Source organism: Venturia canescens, chromosome 8, assembly GCF_019457755.1.
Source record: "Venturia canescens isolate UGA chromosome 8, ASM1945775v1, whole genome shotgun sequence".
NCBI lineage: Eukaryota > Metazoa > Arthropoda > Insecta > Hymenoptera > Ichneumonidae > Venturia > Venturia canescens.
This window is the reverse complement of record NC_057428.1, coordinates 17,723,639-17,736,901: the sequence shown is the minus strand read 5'-3', so window position 1 is coordinate 17,736,901 and position 13,263 is coordinate 17,723,639. Positions and strand designations below refer to the sequence as shown.

General features: G+C 36.9%; 5 protein-coding genes across 10 annotated transcripts in view; 3 read left to right on the top strand and 2 right to left on the bottom strand.

The window, feature by feature from the left end:
• Positions 1 to 2,409, top strand: part of LOC122414979 (receptor-type guanylate cyclase Gyc76C-like) — a 39,241-nt gene extending 36,832 nt beyond the window's left edge. The window contains exon 20 of the mRNA XM_043426709.1: positions 88 to 2,409. Coding sequence (XP_043282644.1) covers positions 88 to 1,008 — 921 coding nt within the window. The 3' untranslated portion in view covers positions 1,009 to 2,409. The remainder of the gene's footprint in view (positions 1 to 87) is intronic.
• Positions 2,410 to 2,534: 125 nt separating this feature from the next.
• Positions 2,535 to 3,690, bottom strand: ND-B14 (NADH dehydrogenase (ubiquinone) B14 subunit). The gene is made up of 3 exons (XM_043426725.1): positions 3,538 to 3,690; positions 3,158 to 3,273; positions 2,535 to 2,870 (listed from the first exon to the last, which is right to left on the bottom strand). The coding sequence occupies exons 1-3, from the start codon at positions 3,659 to 3,661 to the stop codon at positions 2,742 to 2,744; spliced, it is 369 nt and encodes a 122-aa protein (XP_043282660.1). The 5' UTR covers positions 3,662 to 3,690; the 3' UTR covers positions 2,535 to 2,741.
• Positions 3,691 to 4,003: 313 nt separating this feature from the next.
• LOC122414981 (pre-mRNA-processing factor 19-like) lies at positions 4,004 to 6,851 on the bottom strand. The gene is made up of 8 exons (XM_043426712.1): positions 6,605 to 6,851; positions 6,234 to 6,383; positions 5,841 to 6,118; positions 5,478 to 5,672; positions 5,187 to 5,342; positions 4,843 to 5,073; positions 4,367 to 4,707; positions 4,004 to 4,285 (listed from the first exon to the last, which is right to left on the bottom strand). The coding sequence occupies exons 1-8, from the start codon at positions 6,621 to 6,623 to the stop codon at positions 4,141 to 4,143; spliced, it is 1,515 nt and encodes a 504-aa protein (XP_043282647.1). The 5' UTR covers positions 6,624 to 6,851; the 3' UTR covers positions 4,004 to 4,140.
• Positions 6,852 to 6,958: 107 nt separating this feature from the next.
• LOC122414989 (selenoprotein M-like) lies at positions 6,959 to 7,938 on the top strand. The gene is made up of 4 exons (XM_043426726.1): positions 6,959 to 7,126; positions 7,339 to 7,409; positions 7,481 to 7,550; positions 7,764 to 7,938. Exons 1-4 carry the CDS (start codon positions 7,031 to 7,033, stop codon positions 7,869 to 7,871), a joined length of 345 nt encoding a protein of 114 aa, XP_043282661.1. The 5' UTR covers positions 6,959 to 7,030; the 3' UTR covers positions 7,872 to 7,938.
• An 886-nt stretch (positions 7,939 to 8,824) lies between these two features.
• On the top strand, positions 8,825 to 12,224 carry LOC122414986 (E3 ubiquitin-protein ligase RNF185-like). 6 transcript variants are annotated; one of them, XM_043426724.1, is made up of 5 exons: positions 8,825 to 9,083; positions 10,050 to 10,210; positions 10,455 to 10,586; positions 10,651 to 10,820; positions 11,043 to 12,224. In XM_043426724.1, the coding sequence occupies exons 2-5, from the start codon at positions 10,062 to 10,064 to the stop codon at positions 11,138 to 11,140; spliced, it is 549 nt and encodes a 182-aa protein (XP_043282659.1). In that variant the 5' UTR covers positions 8,825 to 9,083; positions 10,050 to 10,061; the 3' UTR covers positions 11,141 to 12,224. The 6 variants fall into 6 exon arrangements, with proteins under 6 accessions (XP_043282659.1, XP_043282656.1, XP_043282657.1 ...); XM_043426721.1 differs by having other exon boundaries at positions 8,825 to 9,138; XM_043426722.1 differs by having other exon boundaries at positions 8,825 to 9,195; positions 10,048 to 10,210.
• The last annotated feature ends 1,039 nt before the right edge of the window (positions 12,225 to 13,263 follow it).

Here is a 13,263-nt window from a genome sequence, read left to right as displayed (position 1 = left end):
AGGAGTATTTTGGTATAAAGTTGAAATTTTCAGTATTCGAGGAAACTTGATTTTATACCGTTACAAAAAAAATGTTCATTTCAACAGGTTGACGTTGACGATCTGCCGCCACTTTTTTGTCGTCCACGAAGGAGTCCAAAATTGAATGCGGATTCGCGGCAAGCCTCGTTGCTGGCGATGCTCGGTGCGGGAAGCCGTCGACACTCGAGCGTACCGAAACCAACGGGAGACGATTCGGTCTCGCAATGCGGTGGATCGAGCCCGGTACAGCGTTCACTGCGTCTCAGCAAACTCGATAGATCGCCGCTCTATCTGATGGACAGTGTGTCGAAAACGACTCTGGAGAACGTGACGATTCGGGAGGAAGCTGAGGATCGAGCGGCGAACATAAAACTGGCCCTGGACGATCTTTTCCTCGAATCGCGAGCAAAGTTCCGTAAAAATCCTCGCGTCTTATCGACGATTGCTTCGTCCTCGACTACGAGCGATTATCCGTCGCAGACGATAATCCGGGAGTCTCGATCGCTCGATCCCTTTCCCGTCGAGCTCGTTAACAAAAAATTAGAGTCGTGCCAGCTTCGCTGGAAAGAAGCGAAAAGAAGTTTTCGCTCGTTGGAAAATTGCGACAAATGCACAACGAGAAAAAGCAACTCAAAGACTAATCTCACGGACAAATTGTTGAACAACAATTATCCGAATGGTAATGTTATCATCGTTTCCGGAGTAGACAACTCATTGAACGAGGCACAAATTCCTCTATTGGGAGACGAAAATACTTGCTCCGGTGAGGCTGTAACAATGAAAAGATGGAGATCCCTCGATCAAGTTGTCCCTACCCCCAGTACTGACAACAGCGTACCGGACAAAAAATCATCTGCTCGTAATTCCATTAGAAGTTGGCTCGTCAATTTGTTCAACGGCAATGGTTTGCGCAACAGCGATGTTTCTCTCAGGCGCGGGGTTATTGCCGGCTACGACATACAATCCGAGCGTGAAAGCATCGTTTGATTATTTTTCATATATTTTTTTTAATTTATTATTCCCACCATCTTATCTCCGTCAGAAGCGAAGAGAAAAAGAAAAGCAAAGAAAACGATTAGAATCACGTCTGACTCTCGGCACCGAGAACGTGATGCAAAATCTATTTTTTTAACGCCATTATAGAAGTACGCCCAACCCAGAATACAAGACAATTATGACGTCATTTGAATTACGTAATGCCGAGTGAATATATATATTTTCATCGTTCATTTTTAAAAAATATTAATACATTGTAATCGATGTACCGACTTAATTTTTGTGTCCTCTCATTATTTTTTCCATTAATGTCGCAGTGAAAAGTCACACAGTCAAATGGCATTACGAGGAAAAAAATTTCCACGACGCTCCGATCCGGTGGAAAGTTTATCAAAAAACAAAAACGGCGGTAAAGAAAAAGCCGAAAAAAAAGGCCCGCTCCCCGTCGTTCGAGATTGCGCTCCAGGAGGAAGCGCATTTAGATTTAACCAATCACGAGTACGATTTATTCTTTTTTCGTGGCCATTTATTATTATTATTTCCTTGTAAGCTTAGCGATCCGTGCAATTTGTTGTATATCAAAGTTACCGACACTGTATATTTTTTAATACTTAGATATTTTATAGATAAATCATATTATCATAATGAATTAAAAATCTCGTCAGGCTTACCGAATTTTCGACGCAATTTCAGCGCCGAATTTAGGTGCGCGAATCAACGCACATCCGACACTTGCCCAATTAGTCTGAGTGTTTTTTTTTTTTTTTTTTTTTTTTTCATACAGGATGAGTCAAAAAATGACACCTCAAATATTAGCTAGACGAGTACAGAGAAAAATGTTATCGAGCAAAGCTGCACGAGTATTTGTGAACAAAATATTTTTGAGCTAGTAAAAGTTTTTGCCTCGTCCTGTATCTTCATATGAAAATATATTATTATGTGTATATGCGTATGCGAGTCCGTATGTGTGTGTGCGTGTGTGTTTCGAGGATTTTGATACCACGTATGCGTGTTACGGGTGATAAATATATAAAATATACGATAAACTCTTCCGAGATAAATTGCATCCGTGGGAAGACAGAACGTAAAAATATGAAGATTTGACTATTAGACGACAACGAGAGGGAACCTCGTTGAGATTTGAAACTGTTTTACAAGCGAATCAACTTTAAGCGATGGCCGAACTCTATATTTTGTAAGCTCGGACCGATAATATAGCCTCGATTATGTATATTTAATCTATTATAACTTGTTCACTGAAGGAAAGCAAATTTGTCTGTATGGCTGTGAAAAGTGAACTAGATTGTACCTAAGGTGCTTAGTAATATATCCACAACGATGTCAAATGTATATAACTGATGGAATAATAATATATCGATGTAAAAAGATGAACTATGTAAATTAGAGCAACTATCATCTTCTGTAACAAGTGTTGCGATTGTTTCAACTTTTTTTTTCTCCAGCACGCGATACTCTTGTAATAAAAGAAAGGAAAAATGAAAAACAAAACATTTAAGTTATCGTGAAAAGAGAAGATTTATTCTATAGGATAATAGACCATTTTCTTGCAAATTTTCTTCATATGTACATTTTTATTTCAAGCCTGTAATTTTTTTGTTCCATACTCACTTCTATTTTATTTTACTTGTACTCTCAGTGGGTAAAAGTTTCCTACATTTAGTAAATTTTTAACTTTTTACTAACGACTTTGTGGGAAAGATTTTTCAATCGTGGCCAGTCATAAATTTGGAAAGAAAATCGGTTGGTTTTTTCTCCACTGTGTCGCGGAAATAATACATGACATGATTTTTGTTTTTCCAGATGTTTGCTGTTTCCTTCAGCTCCATTTGACCCTACGGACAATTAATCACTCAGCTTATTTTTCCATGCATCGAACTTTCTATCGTATTGAGTCTGAGAATTTTCATTCAAGAAATAATATTTATGGAGGATTCGAATATGAAATTGTGAGTGAATTGGAATAATTGAATTAAATTGAAATTCAAAATGAATGAAATTGGAGCAAAGTGTTTTCCGCTAGCCAGAACTGTCAATGCGAGCTCAATTAAAATGCTATCTTTTGATTTTCTGAGGATTCATATTGAACAAAGTAACAAGAGAAAAATTTGACAAAATTTACCTTTATCACAAGCATATCGATAACTCTGATATCCTTAACGTTTCTGTGCTTCATAAATTCATCACGTAATTTTTTCCTCAAATCGTTTTCGTTCAATGGAAGATCGAAGTCCATAGCTACACATTTGAAAACCCACATTACGATCGATGGTTTAGAAATTCTATTACGAATAATTGATATTTTAAAGAAACATTTAATCAGTGGCTCTGGAAGCAATATGGATATCGAATTGCCAGAATTTTATTTTGTTATTGTTTAAAGCCCAATTTTTATATGTATTATGTAAAACATTGACTATTTTTTGAGGTTAGGAACTTAGTCCTCATTATTGTTCTGATTCTTCAACAAAACAACTCCTGACGCATGAAAATTGTACTCGCCTATGTAAGGAATTTGACGATACCATGATCGGTATAAATTCAGTGCTCTCCGTCTGGCCTCCGAACTGTCAAGTGACAAAAGAGGCTTCACTTGGCGAACTGCTGAACGTACGGGAGTCGCCATTTTTGTTCCGAGTGTTTTCGGTTTTTATGATATGCCATTCCTACAACTGTCCCATCAGACGTCGTGGCGTCGTTAGTCGTTAGTGTCGCTGCACCATGGTTTTTTCATATATCACAGGAGCGCAATCATTCTATTCAAATTTTCATTAAACTTCAAAAATTGTTTTGCTCATTTTACAAAATAATTGTTGAGAAATTTTTTCGAGAGAATCCTCGAAAAACATCAATACGGCAGTTACATGCTATAACGACTCAACTAATTTTCATTGATAACGGTAATTATATTACTCTGAAAATGAAGGAGCATTGTGAGAACGACGTTTTCTAATTGAAGGAATGAAAATCAATTTTTTTCACAATATTTATTGACATATCTTGTTATGAAAAACTGACATTAGTATACAATGTTCGGAAAGTTTTCATTTATTAAAATAGGATCCAAACTGAAGTCGGATAGTTTTTATTCCGGAACACTTAAATTCATGAAAGACCGTATAACTTCAACGTCCTGTCCATGCTGGTCGATGCAATGTATTGTGCGTGTTTACCGAACCGTACGCCCGTCGCAGTGGCTGTGTGGTCATTGAAGACCTTCAACTCTTGCCACTGTTTACACAGGTAAATCCTGAAAGCGAATAAATTGGATTAGAATAAGAGTTGAAGCAAAATAATAGGAAATGACGCGGATAAAAAAAGGATTACTCACCTAACATCTGATCCAGCGACTGCGAGATATGTGCCACTTTGATCGAAACACAGATCTTTAACCTCGTAACTTTCGTCCATTTGAAGGGTTTTGAAGTTCTTCAATTTACGCAAATCCCAAAGTTTGACGCACGAATCTTCAGCAGCAGTTGCTAAGTAATATCCATTTTCTGAAAAACTTATAGCAGTTATCGGCCCTGAATGCCCCGGGAAATTGGCCACGTTCGATTGTTCCTTCAAATCCCAAATCTTGACCTGGGAATCTGCTGTACCAGTTCCGAAAATCAAACCATCCGGGTGGAATTGTGCAGTGGTCAGCGGTTGACTTCCTGGCCCAGCGACCTAATCAAATCGATTTTGTTTGAATTCATTTGTACAGCAAAAAACTTTGCTCTTCCCATGAAGAGCTGCAAGCCTCAATATCTCCAGTGATAAACTAGAAAAATGAGCGAATTCATCGTTAATGAATACACGTACCTTAGTAAGTAATCTGCCAGTACGAATATCCGAAAATGCCCAGTGTTGATCCAATGACGAACTGAGCAAATAATCACCAGTCGGATGCAAAGAAAGACCGGTGACTGGAGAATCATGCGCCCGCAACAAAAGCGTCGTTTGAGCTGTTTCTACGTTCCATACACGAATCGTTGAATCCGGTGATGCTGTCATCACAATATCTTCGTCGGGATGGTAAATTACCCTCGTGACCTGAAAAAAACCGTGCCATTGAAAAATTTATTAACTTCTTGCTCAAAAGAAAGATTATTGGAGGCAATTTTATTATTCGTGAAACAGAATAAAATTATCAATTTTACACTTACTTTTTTAGTGTGCCCCTTCAATATAGCAACAACTTGTTCCGTATCTTTGTTAAATACTGTTGCATTTTTGTCAGCACCGCCAGTCAATATTTTACTGGTATCAGCACCGTGTATGTCAATTGCGAGAATTCCAGGTACACTGGCAGAATGTAGACCCTGTGAGAAAAAATATTAATTTTATCGAGCAACTTTTGATTAGCTCAAACGAGAGCTCATTGTGCATCTTTCATTGATCTTTCATTGAACTCAAGTTGATCAATGAATGAATGAGAAAAGCATCCATATTCTTACCGGATGTGATGCCAATGTTTGGAATTCACGAATACTCTCTTGAGGCAGTAAATCTTCGGGTATCGATCTACCACGTCGCTTCCTCTCTTGAGTTAGAACCGTAGCCCTTTCCTGCAGTTTCTGGATCACATCTTCCGTGATTCCAGCCTGTTCTGATGGCTGTGCCGCAGCTCCTCCAGCCTCCACTGCCAAGGCCTGTAGAAAAAAAACATTTGTCAAAGCACTTATCAACAACGACTAGGGTTTCAAAAATGCTGTCACGCAGATTTAAAGATTCAAGTCTCATCAACTGTTTCAAATCGAATGAAAGAACGCTTACGAGTCATAAGCGAATTTCAAAAATATATAACAAGGTTGACTTACCGGCTGGGGAATTGCTGCCATTTGCGCAATTCCAGCTTGGGGTTTCAATGTGGCTAAAGCCTCTCGAGCAGCTGTTACTTCCTTCGTTAATCTGGCAATGACTCGACAAGCAGCATCATGCTGATAAAGAGCATGCGACAGTTCTTGTCTTGCAGTTTGCAGTTGCTGTCGAAGTGTAAACGAATGTAACATAACTGCATCCCATTCATCCTGCAGAATCTTCAATATGGCAGGAATTGAAGTAGCGCTTGGAGGTTTTGGTTTGACAATGGGAGTTGCTGCAACAGGACAAAAAAGTAACATTTTATCTGTTTTTTTTTCTAAATTAACTAAAAACACTCAGAATGCGTAAGAAGCACAAGTTCACAAGAACATGACCAGAAAAAAACCTACTCTTCAGTTCTATGAGATCTTCGATTTTGAGATCGGCTCCATTAATTGGATCAACTCCATTTTCTGAAACGTACTTTTCAATGAGACGTTTTTCAAAAATCGAACCTGACGCTGGTGAAACTACCGGCTGCTCCGGAACCTCGTTTGATACTGTGAAAAAAAAGTTGAATTGTATTATTTATACATAACCAAGTCATTTGGAACTACAGGCTTTTAAGGTTATGTGCAATCGGTCTCTGTGAAGAGAGCTTCTCATTGAAAATAATAATGGTATTACAGTGAAAAAACAATTGCACTTAAAGCTTTGATTTGTTCAGATGTTTATATTTTATAAACTATATGTACTATTGATAATGGAACAGAAATCTTACTTGCGCAGGAGAGCGCCATTTTTCCAGATATAACACCGCTTGTAAAATTTGTCACTATTGTCTTCTATGACTCGTCTATTGATTTTTCGAAATTGCTTATCAATTAATCAAAATTTTTGTATAGACATGTGAAATAATATCGCTTTTCAATACTTTTCGCGACACCGGTATATCACTAATAACATGAACAACGAGACGCTTGAGGCCACTAAACATGAAGGAGTTGTACATCGTACATCTCGCTATGGCGCCCTGCATGAACTTCCGGTGTAGCAGCAGAGTAATTGGTACAGGATAGAAACCGGAAATGATGCTACAACGATAGTAGCGCCATATAGGATCAACTCGTAAATATACCTGCAAAACCAGCAGAGACGAGAGCGAGAGGAAAACTACGTCGAACGACGATAAACATAAGACATCAAAATGTCTCGAATGATCGCGGTGCTAATTGTTGCAATTTGTTTTGTCATTTCAACGGAAACTTCGGCAAACAGGAGATACTCCAGAGCGGTCGTAGAAGTATGTAAAAATATCATTCTCAATTAAATCGTAATTACCTTATTAGAGCCAAGAATATAAGGATAAAACTGTTCGTTTAGCTGTGTGTACCGGCACAATCGCTACTGTACATTCGTCTACATTTAGTTATGACGACAAGTACATTTATATTATGACGAGTTTCGAGTTTTATTCGAAAATATTCCAATTTCACAGACTATCGTTTTTTTCAGAGTTGTCGAGGCTGCTCCCTAAATCGTCTTCCCGATGTGAAACAGTTTATTTTCGAGGATTTGCCGTATTAGTATCCTTTTGAATGAATTAATCGAAATTCTAAAGTTTTTTCAATTTTCCTTAATGATTTTCTATCATCAGTGATTCCGTCGAATTCAAACACAAACAGGGCGCCCCTCCAGAGCTTATACTCCACGACGATCACGACGAAGTGAGTATTTTCATAACGGTAAAACAACTAATCAAAAATATTTTCACTGTTACATCTCTGACACAGTATTGAAGTAAAAATTTTTGAAATTTCAATATATTTAATTCAAATCGAATACTTATTGTATGCTGGGTCACTGAAAATATAAATAAATATTTTCGTATACCGTATACCTCATGTGTTACCAATGATTCTGTTGATAATCTGTTTTAGGAGATCGAGAGGCTCCCTCTTTCTCAATTCACCCGAGAGGAATGCAATAAGCTTCTTGAATCAAAAGGTTTCGTGAGGGGCTCAACATTGATCAAAGATGAAATTTAAGATTTTCGAGATTGAAGAAACATGTGTGTGCATTCAATCGCATATTAAAAGATGTCTTGTCTTATCTTCAACGATTGTCTTCTGTTGAAAAATTAGCTTTAAACAAAAATAACACACAACGATAATGACAAAAATAATTATTACATTTCTACTTACGATTCTAGAGGGTAGATTGGTGATTTTTTTACAATTTCTATGAAAAACTATTCTGTAAAATTTATTCATAAATACAGTTAGTTTGGGTTTCTTTTAACATTAGTTAAAACACTTGTATTCCATCTTTTCTTGAATTTTTTAGAATTAGATGGATGTCCCTCAGCTCTGTTCTTGGTAATTATCAATTATTAAAAGTGAACAAAAATATGCAATTTTTGTTAAACACTATTACAGTGATGTTTACAAACCATTATCCTAGTTTGATGTGTTTCGCACGTATGACTCTTTATCGATATGATGTTAACCTTAAAAAATATTTTGGGCTTGTTTGAAACAGGTCTGGAATATCCCAATTCTTGAAAACCTGATCAACTTCAATATTTTGCATATTCATTAAATTTTTTATTTGATGTTGATTTATTTACAATTTTGCAGTGTGGTATTAATGAATTCAAATTTTGCCGCTAAATTTGCAACTTCCTTCTACTAACGGTGAAGTATAGATTACTCGGCTATCACGGTCAATCTCAAAAATGAGAAAAAAAAAATAATCACAAACTTGATACTGCAAATCATAATGGCTACTTGGAATAAAAGCGATAAGTCATTTTGCTGAATCGAGTTTCACGATTGACGCAGTGTTGTGATCATATTTGCCACTACATTACATTACTACTGCTGCTATATCTGCTATCGCTGATCCGATCGCAATACGATTCTCCCACCCCGCGGCGGTCTTTTCCTTCCTTCCCCCCCCCCCCCTGCTTTTCTCCTCGCATTTGTGTCGATGATCGCGTAGCACTGACGTGTGCGTAGCGATTTCAGCCCAGTCAGCCCATCGCAAGGGGGCCCACGGTGGGGATGAAAGCCAAAGGCAGTGGATAGTAGATTCATTTAATACGTTTTATTTAAGAGTTTTGAAACACATACTACGTGCGTGAAATTTTATCCAGATCAAAGTCGCTTGTTCGCCCGCTTATCAATCCGAGGTTAATAAGAAAAAATCCAGCGAAAATCACCTCAAGTCCTCAAGCTCTACTATTCTCCGAAAGTGTTGTGAGTGTCGTGCAGTCGGAGGAATTTCCACGTCGCAAAACTGTCAAATTACTACGTACGTGAATGCACAACCGGATGATCTGAACAAAAATTCTTCGTGAAAGATAAAAAAAAGGCACGTTCGCCAATTGATTGCCAAAGTCTCCGGCGGTCGTGCGATTTTTATTATTTTTCTTCTGCCTGCCGTTCTCCGTGGATCTGACAAGATCGTAAACCTGTTTGTGTATACGTTCACATTTTATTTTCATTTTATCCATTTTCTTGTATTCAAGCCGAAGCAGTGACGTTTATCTTCGTTATCTATTTTTATAAAATTTTTGTTTTCCCAGTATCTCTTTTTGCGCGTCTTACGCACCTTTAAGCATGCCTTGTCTTTTGTCGTAATTGATTTTTAGGAATACTTCACTTTTTATCATTATTATCATTAAAGAAAATTGTGTTTTGTGATGCTCAAATGGGATATGTGATTATCGGTGTGCGATACGAAAATTCTCACCAATACTTGTTCTGTTAGATGAACCATAATTAGCAATTCGTAAAAACTATAGGAAAGTTTGATTGTCCTTGAGCCGTTACGAGCATTGACACTTTCAAATAATAATGCCGAAATAATACTAATGAATTGTTTGAGCAACAAACAAGTCAAACAGAGACGACCTTTATTCCATGTCAATTCATTTTCTTGTTTTATATTTCAAGCATATATGTGGTTCCATTTGTGTCATCGTTTTATTTTATATTTTCGCTCGATCATTGATAACCAAAAACTCTTCAACAATGATTATGCATACTCCTATAAAAGTGAATAGAGAGCTTTGTTTTCTCAAATGAGAATTCTAGTGTATTTAAGAAAAACTTAGCAGCCAAGGAAAATAATTTTGAAATCTCATCATTATCAAGTAACGTCAGCAATTCACATGACAAAATTCTGCTTCATTAATAAATTTCATTATCTTGATTATTCAGTAATTCAAAAAAATGAGCACCGTCGAAGAACAACCTGGGCCATCGAGGCCTTCAGGATCCACAACAGAGGAGAAAGAAAAAGATGATCGAATGTTCGAGTGTAATATTTGCCTGGACGTGGCTAAAGATGCCGTTGTTAGTATGTGCGGCCATCTTTTCTGGTACAGAAATCACTATCTTTCTATGTTTTTATTTAACAAATCCTCAAGCTCAAATCATGTAAATGATAAATTGTCCATCCATAAAGAAACATTTTGCTATCAAACTTCTGTTAGTTGTTTTTTATATTGTTTATTAGAATTAGATAATCGTTAATAAAATCAGACAAAATTTTAAGTAAGGAGACTTGAAAAATATTAACTCTTTGAGAAATTGAAATAACAGAAACTGTTTCAACTATTTCAGCTGGCCCTGTTTGCATCAATGGCTTGAGACTCGACCTGCTAAACAAGTTTGTCCCGTCTGCAAAGCTGCCATAAGCAAAGAAAAAGTCATTCCATTGTACGGGCGTGGAGCAACGAAACAGGAGGATCCAAGGTGAGTCAAAAATATGGAAAAAGATTTTTTACAAATCTACTATCTGAACTGAATTCTTTTACAGGAACAACGTCCCACCACGTCCGGCAGGTCAAAGATCAGAGCCAGAGGGCAATAGTTTCTCAGGTCTTGGTATTGGAGACGGAGGATTTCACATGTCCTTTGGTATCGGTGCTTTTCCATTCGGCTTTTTCACTTCAACTTTCAACTTTGGCGAACTACGAGCTGGATCAGGTACTTGATATTTTTCTCCAATATTTTTGCTTTTTTTCAAGGCGCTAGCATCTAAAACAGTTAAAAAACAATTCAGTTTGCAAGTCTAATCGTAAAATAATGAGAAAATAATGAAAAAAAATTATGAATCTTTTTGATAGTGCATTTTATGTCGATGACCCGTACGATAGAAAATTTTCCAACAAGGAATGTTTATTCATTTCAACATGTACGTTTTTCCAGCACCTCGAGGAACACCTCAATACGAAGATGATCAATTTATGTCCAAGTGTTTTCTGTGGCTCGCAGTGATACTCATGATCTGGCTGTTTCTGGCGTAACGGTGGTTAGCATTATTAACGATTCTGGCAAAACTGCAGAAAACGGGCCTCACTTTGACAAACATTAAACAACTACTGCGTAAACGAAAAAAAATCAAATATTCGCTTATATGTTGACAGCTAAGATTTCATAAGACCTTGTAAAAAATAAATTCTTCGAAACTACTCCATAGAAGAACTACGATGACTTGTTTTTCCATGGCAAAGAGCACCATTTCAGGTCTAATGTGAATTGTTGCAGAATTCTTTTTTCAAGGAAAGGCCTGTCTCCTGCAGTTTTACCACGATTTCAGCTCTTTTAACAATATTTACAAATAACAATAATTATAACGATAATAATAATATATTCTACACGTAGTTACCTGACTTGTGAATGCCCCTCTTCGTCTCACGCCCTCTCGGATAAAGTACCTTTGTATCAGTCTCGTGCAAAATTTCACAATGAAACACCAGGCTAAACGAGCCACAAAAAAAAACGAGCTCCAAACGTTTGTCTGGAAGAATTTTTAAAATTCTCCATCCGATTACGTTTAATTTCGTTGACGGTTTGCAGAAAAGTGAAAATTTTTAATCCTCGTGTCAGCCTCTAGAAAAGTTGGCTAAATTTCCCAAATATTTACACGCTTTGGTTAGAAAATAGTAAAAAATGTACGAGTCGTATTCTAGAAAAATTAAAATAATGTTCGTATACAAAAATTGTAACGCTACTTCAGTTTTTTTGCGTGAGCTACAAGGTGCCGAGAATTTTTCATCGTTCTGTAAATATGCTACTAATTACACTGGGCCGGTTTCTTACTCTCGAAGGTTTTCATTTAGACGATCGCGGCATTTGAGTCACATAGAAAAGGAATGTTTGTGTTGTGCAAAGAAGCAGAGTTAATAGAAAAAACATGTTATTTTTTCTGCTAAACATTGAATGCGCATCACTTGGTTCCGGTTTTAAAACATTCAAGCTCATCCCGCGGGGCTCACGCTGATGCGTGATCGTGTGTTTATATGTAAATATGTTTATAGCTCGTAAGTGAATTATAGATTTGAATGATATCACGACACGCCCTTAAATGAATAAACACGATAAAAAACACGATGGCTCATTTCAAAGAATTGAAGCTGAAAAATCTCAACCGCCATTTCTCCATCAAGAGGTACTTGCCACTTTTCTTGTAGTTTTTGGGGTTAAGAAAATAAATACAATATATGTGCATCGCTTATTTAGAATGAAAAAACCGACATATAAAAGTAGTAACTCACAACAAGCTTGAAATACCGAGATCAAAACATGTTTGAGCCTCTTAAAAAAAACCTGCTTACATATAGATTTTTCGACATTTAGAGAGGTGTCATTATCGAGATTATTCACGAGAGTCAAGATCAAAATATTTTGCTACGGACTTTGCAAAGGAACTAAATGTCGAGCTTCGCGTCAGACCGTCAACGTGTGGTTTTAAGGCGAAATAAAAATGTCTGGTGTTATTTTTAAGTCATGGTTTTTTTTCCATACAACTCACAGTTGCATTTTTATAACAAAAATTGAAGGTTAAGAGATTTCAGTGGCAGCGTTTTCTACATTTTTTTCAAATTGCAATTCTTCGCTGCTGCGGGACGTGAATAAAACATTGTGCGAAGGGTGGATTTTCCTAACATAATGTTATCTTCATTACGCCTCGATGCATATACATTGCTATTTTTTCTCGCCCTATATTCGTTTTATTTGACACGGAGGAGCTGCTTGCAGCTGTTTCTGAAGTGTTGAGCACACAATGTCTCTACGATAAAAATCGTGCATTTAGCTTTTTATTGATTATTGATTATTCGGTTTATAAAAGCAAAGAAAAAAAATGAAAGTACTGGAAAAAAAAACAATAAAACTATTTAAAAAATAATCTCATCGTGAAATCATTCTGAAACCTTCTCACCTCCTTTTTATGCTTCCATGTTTCCATGTTCCGCGCCATTGTTGATCATTTCTCATTCAATCTTGTTATTGAACAGTTTACGTTATGCGCGCGGCCATCTGTTTTTCGACTGATAAACTAGCCACTCCAATCCTTCGGAAAGATCGAATTCTGACAAGAAGCAGTCACACTATTTTTAAAACGAAAATAATTGTTCCCCTCCGAAAT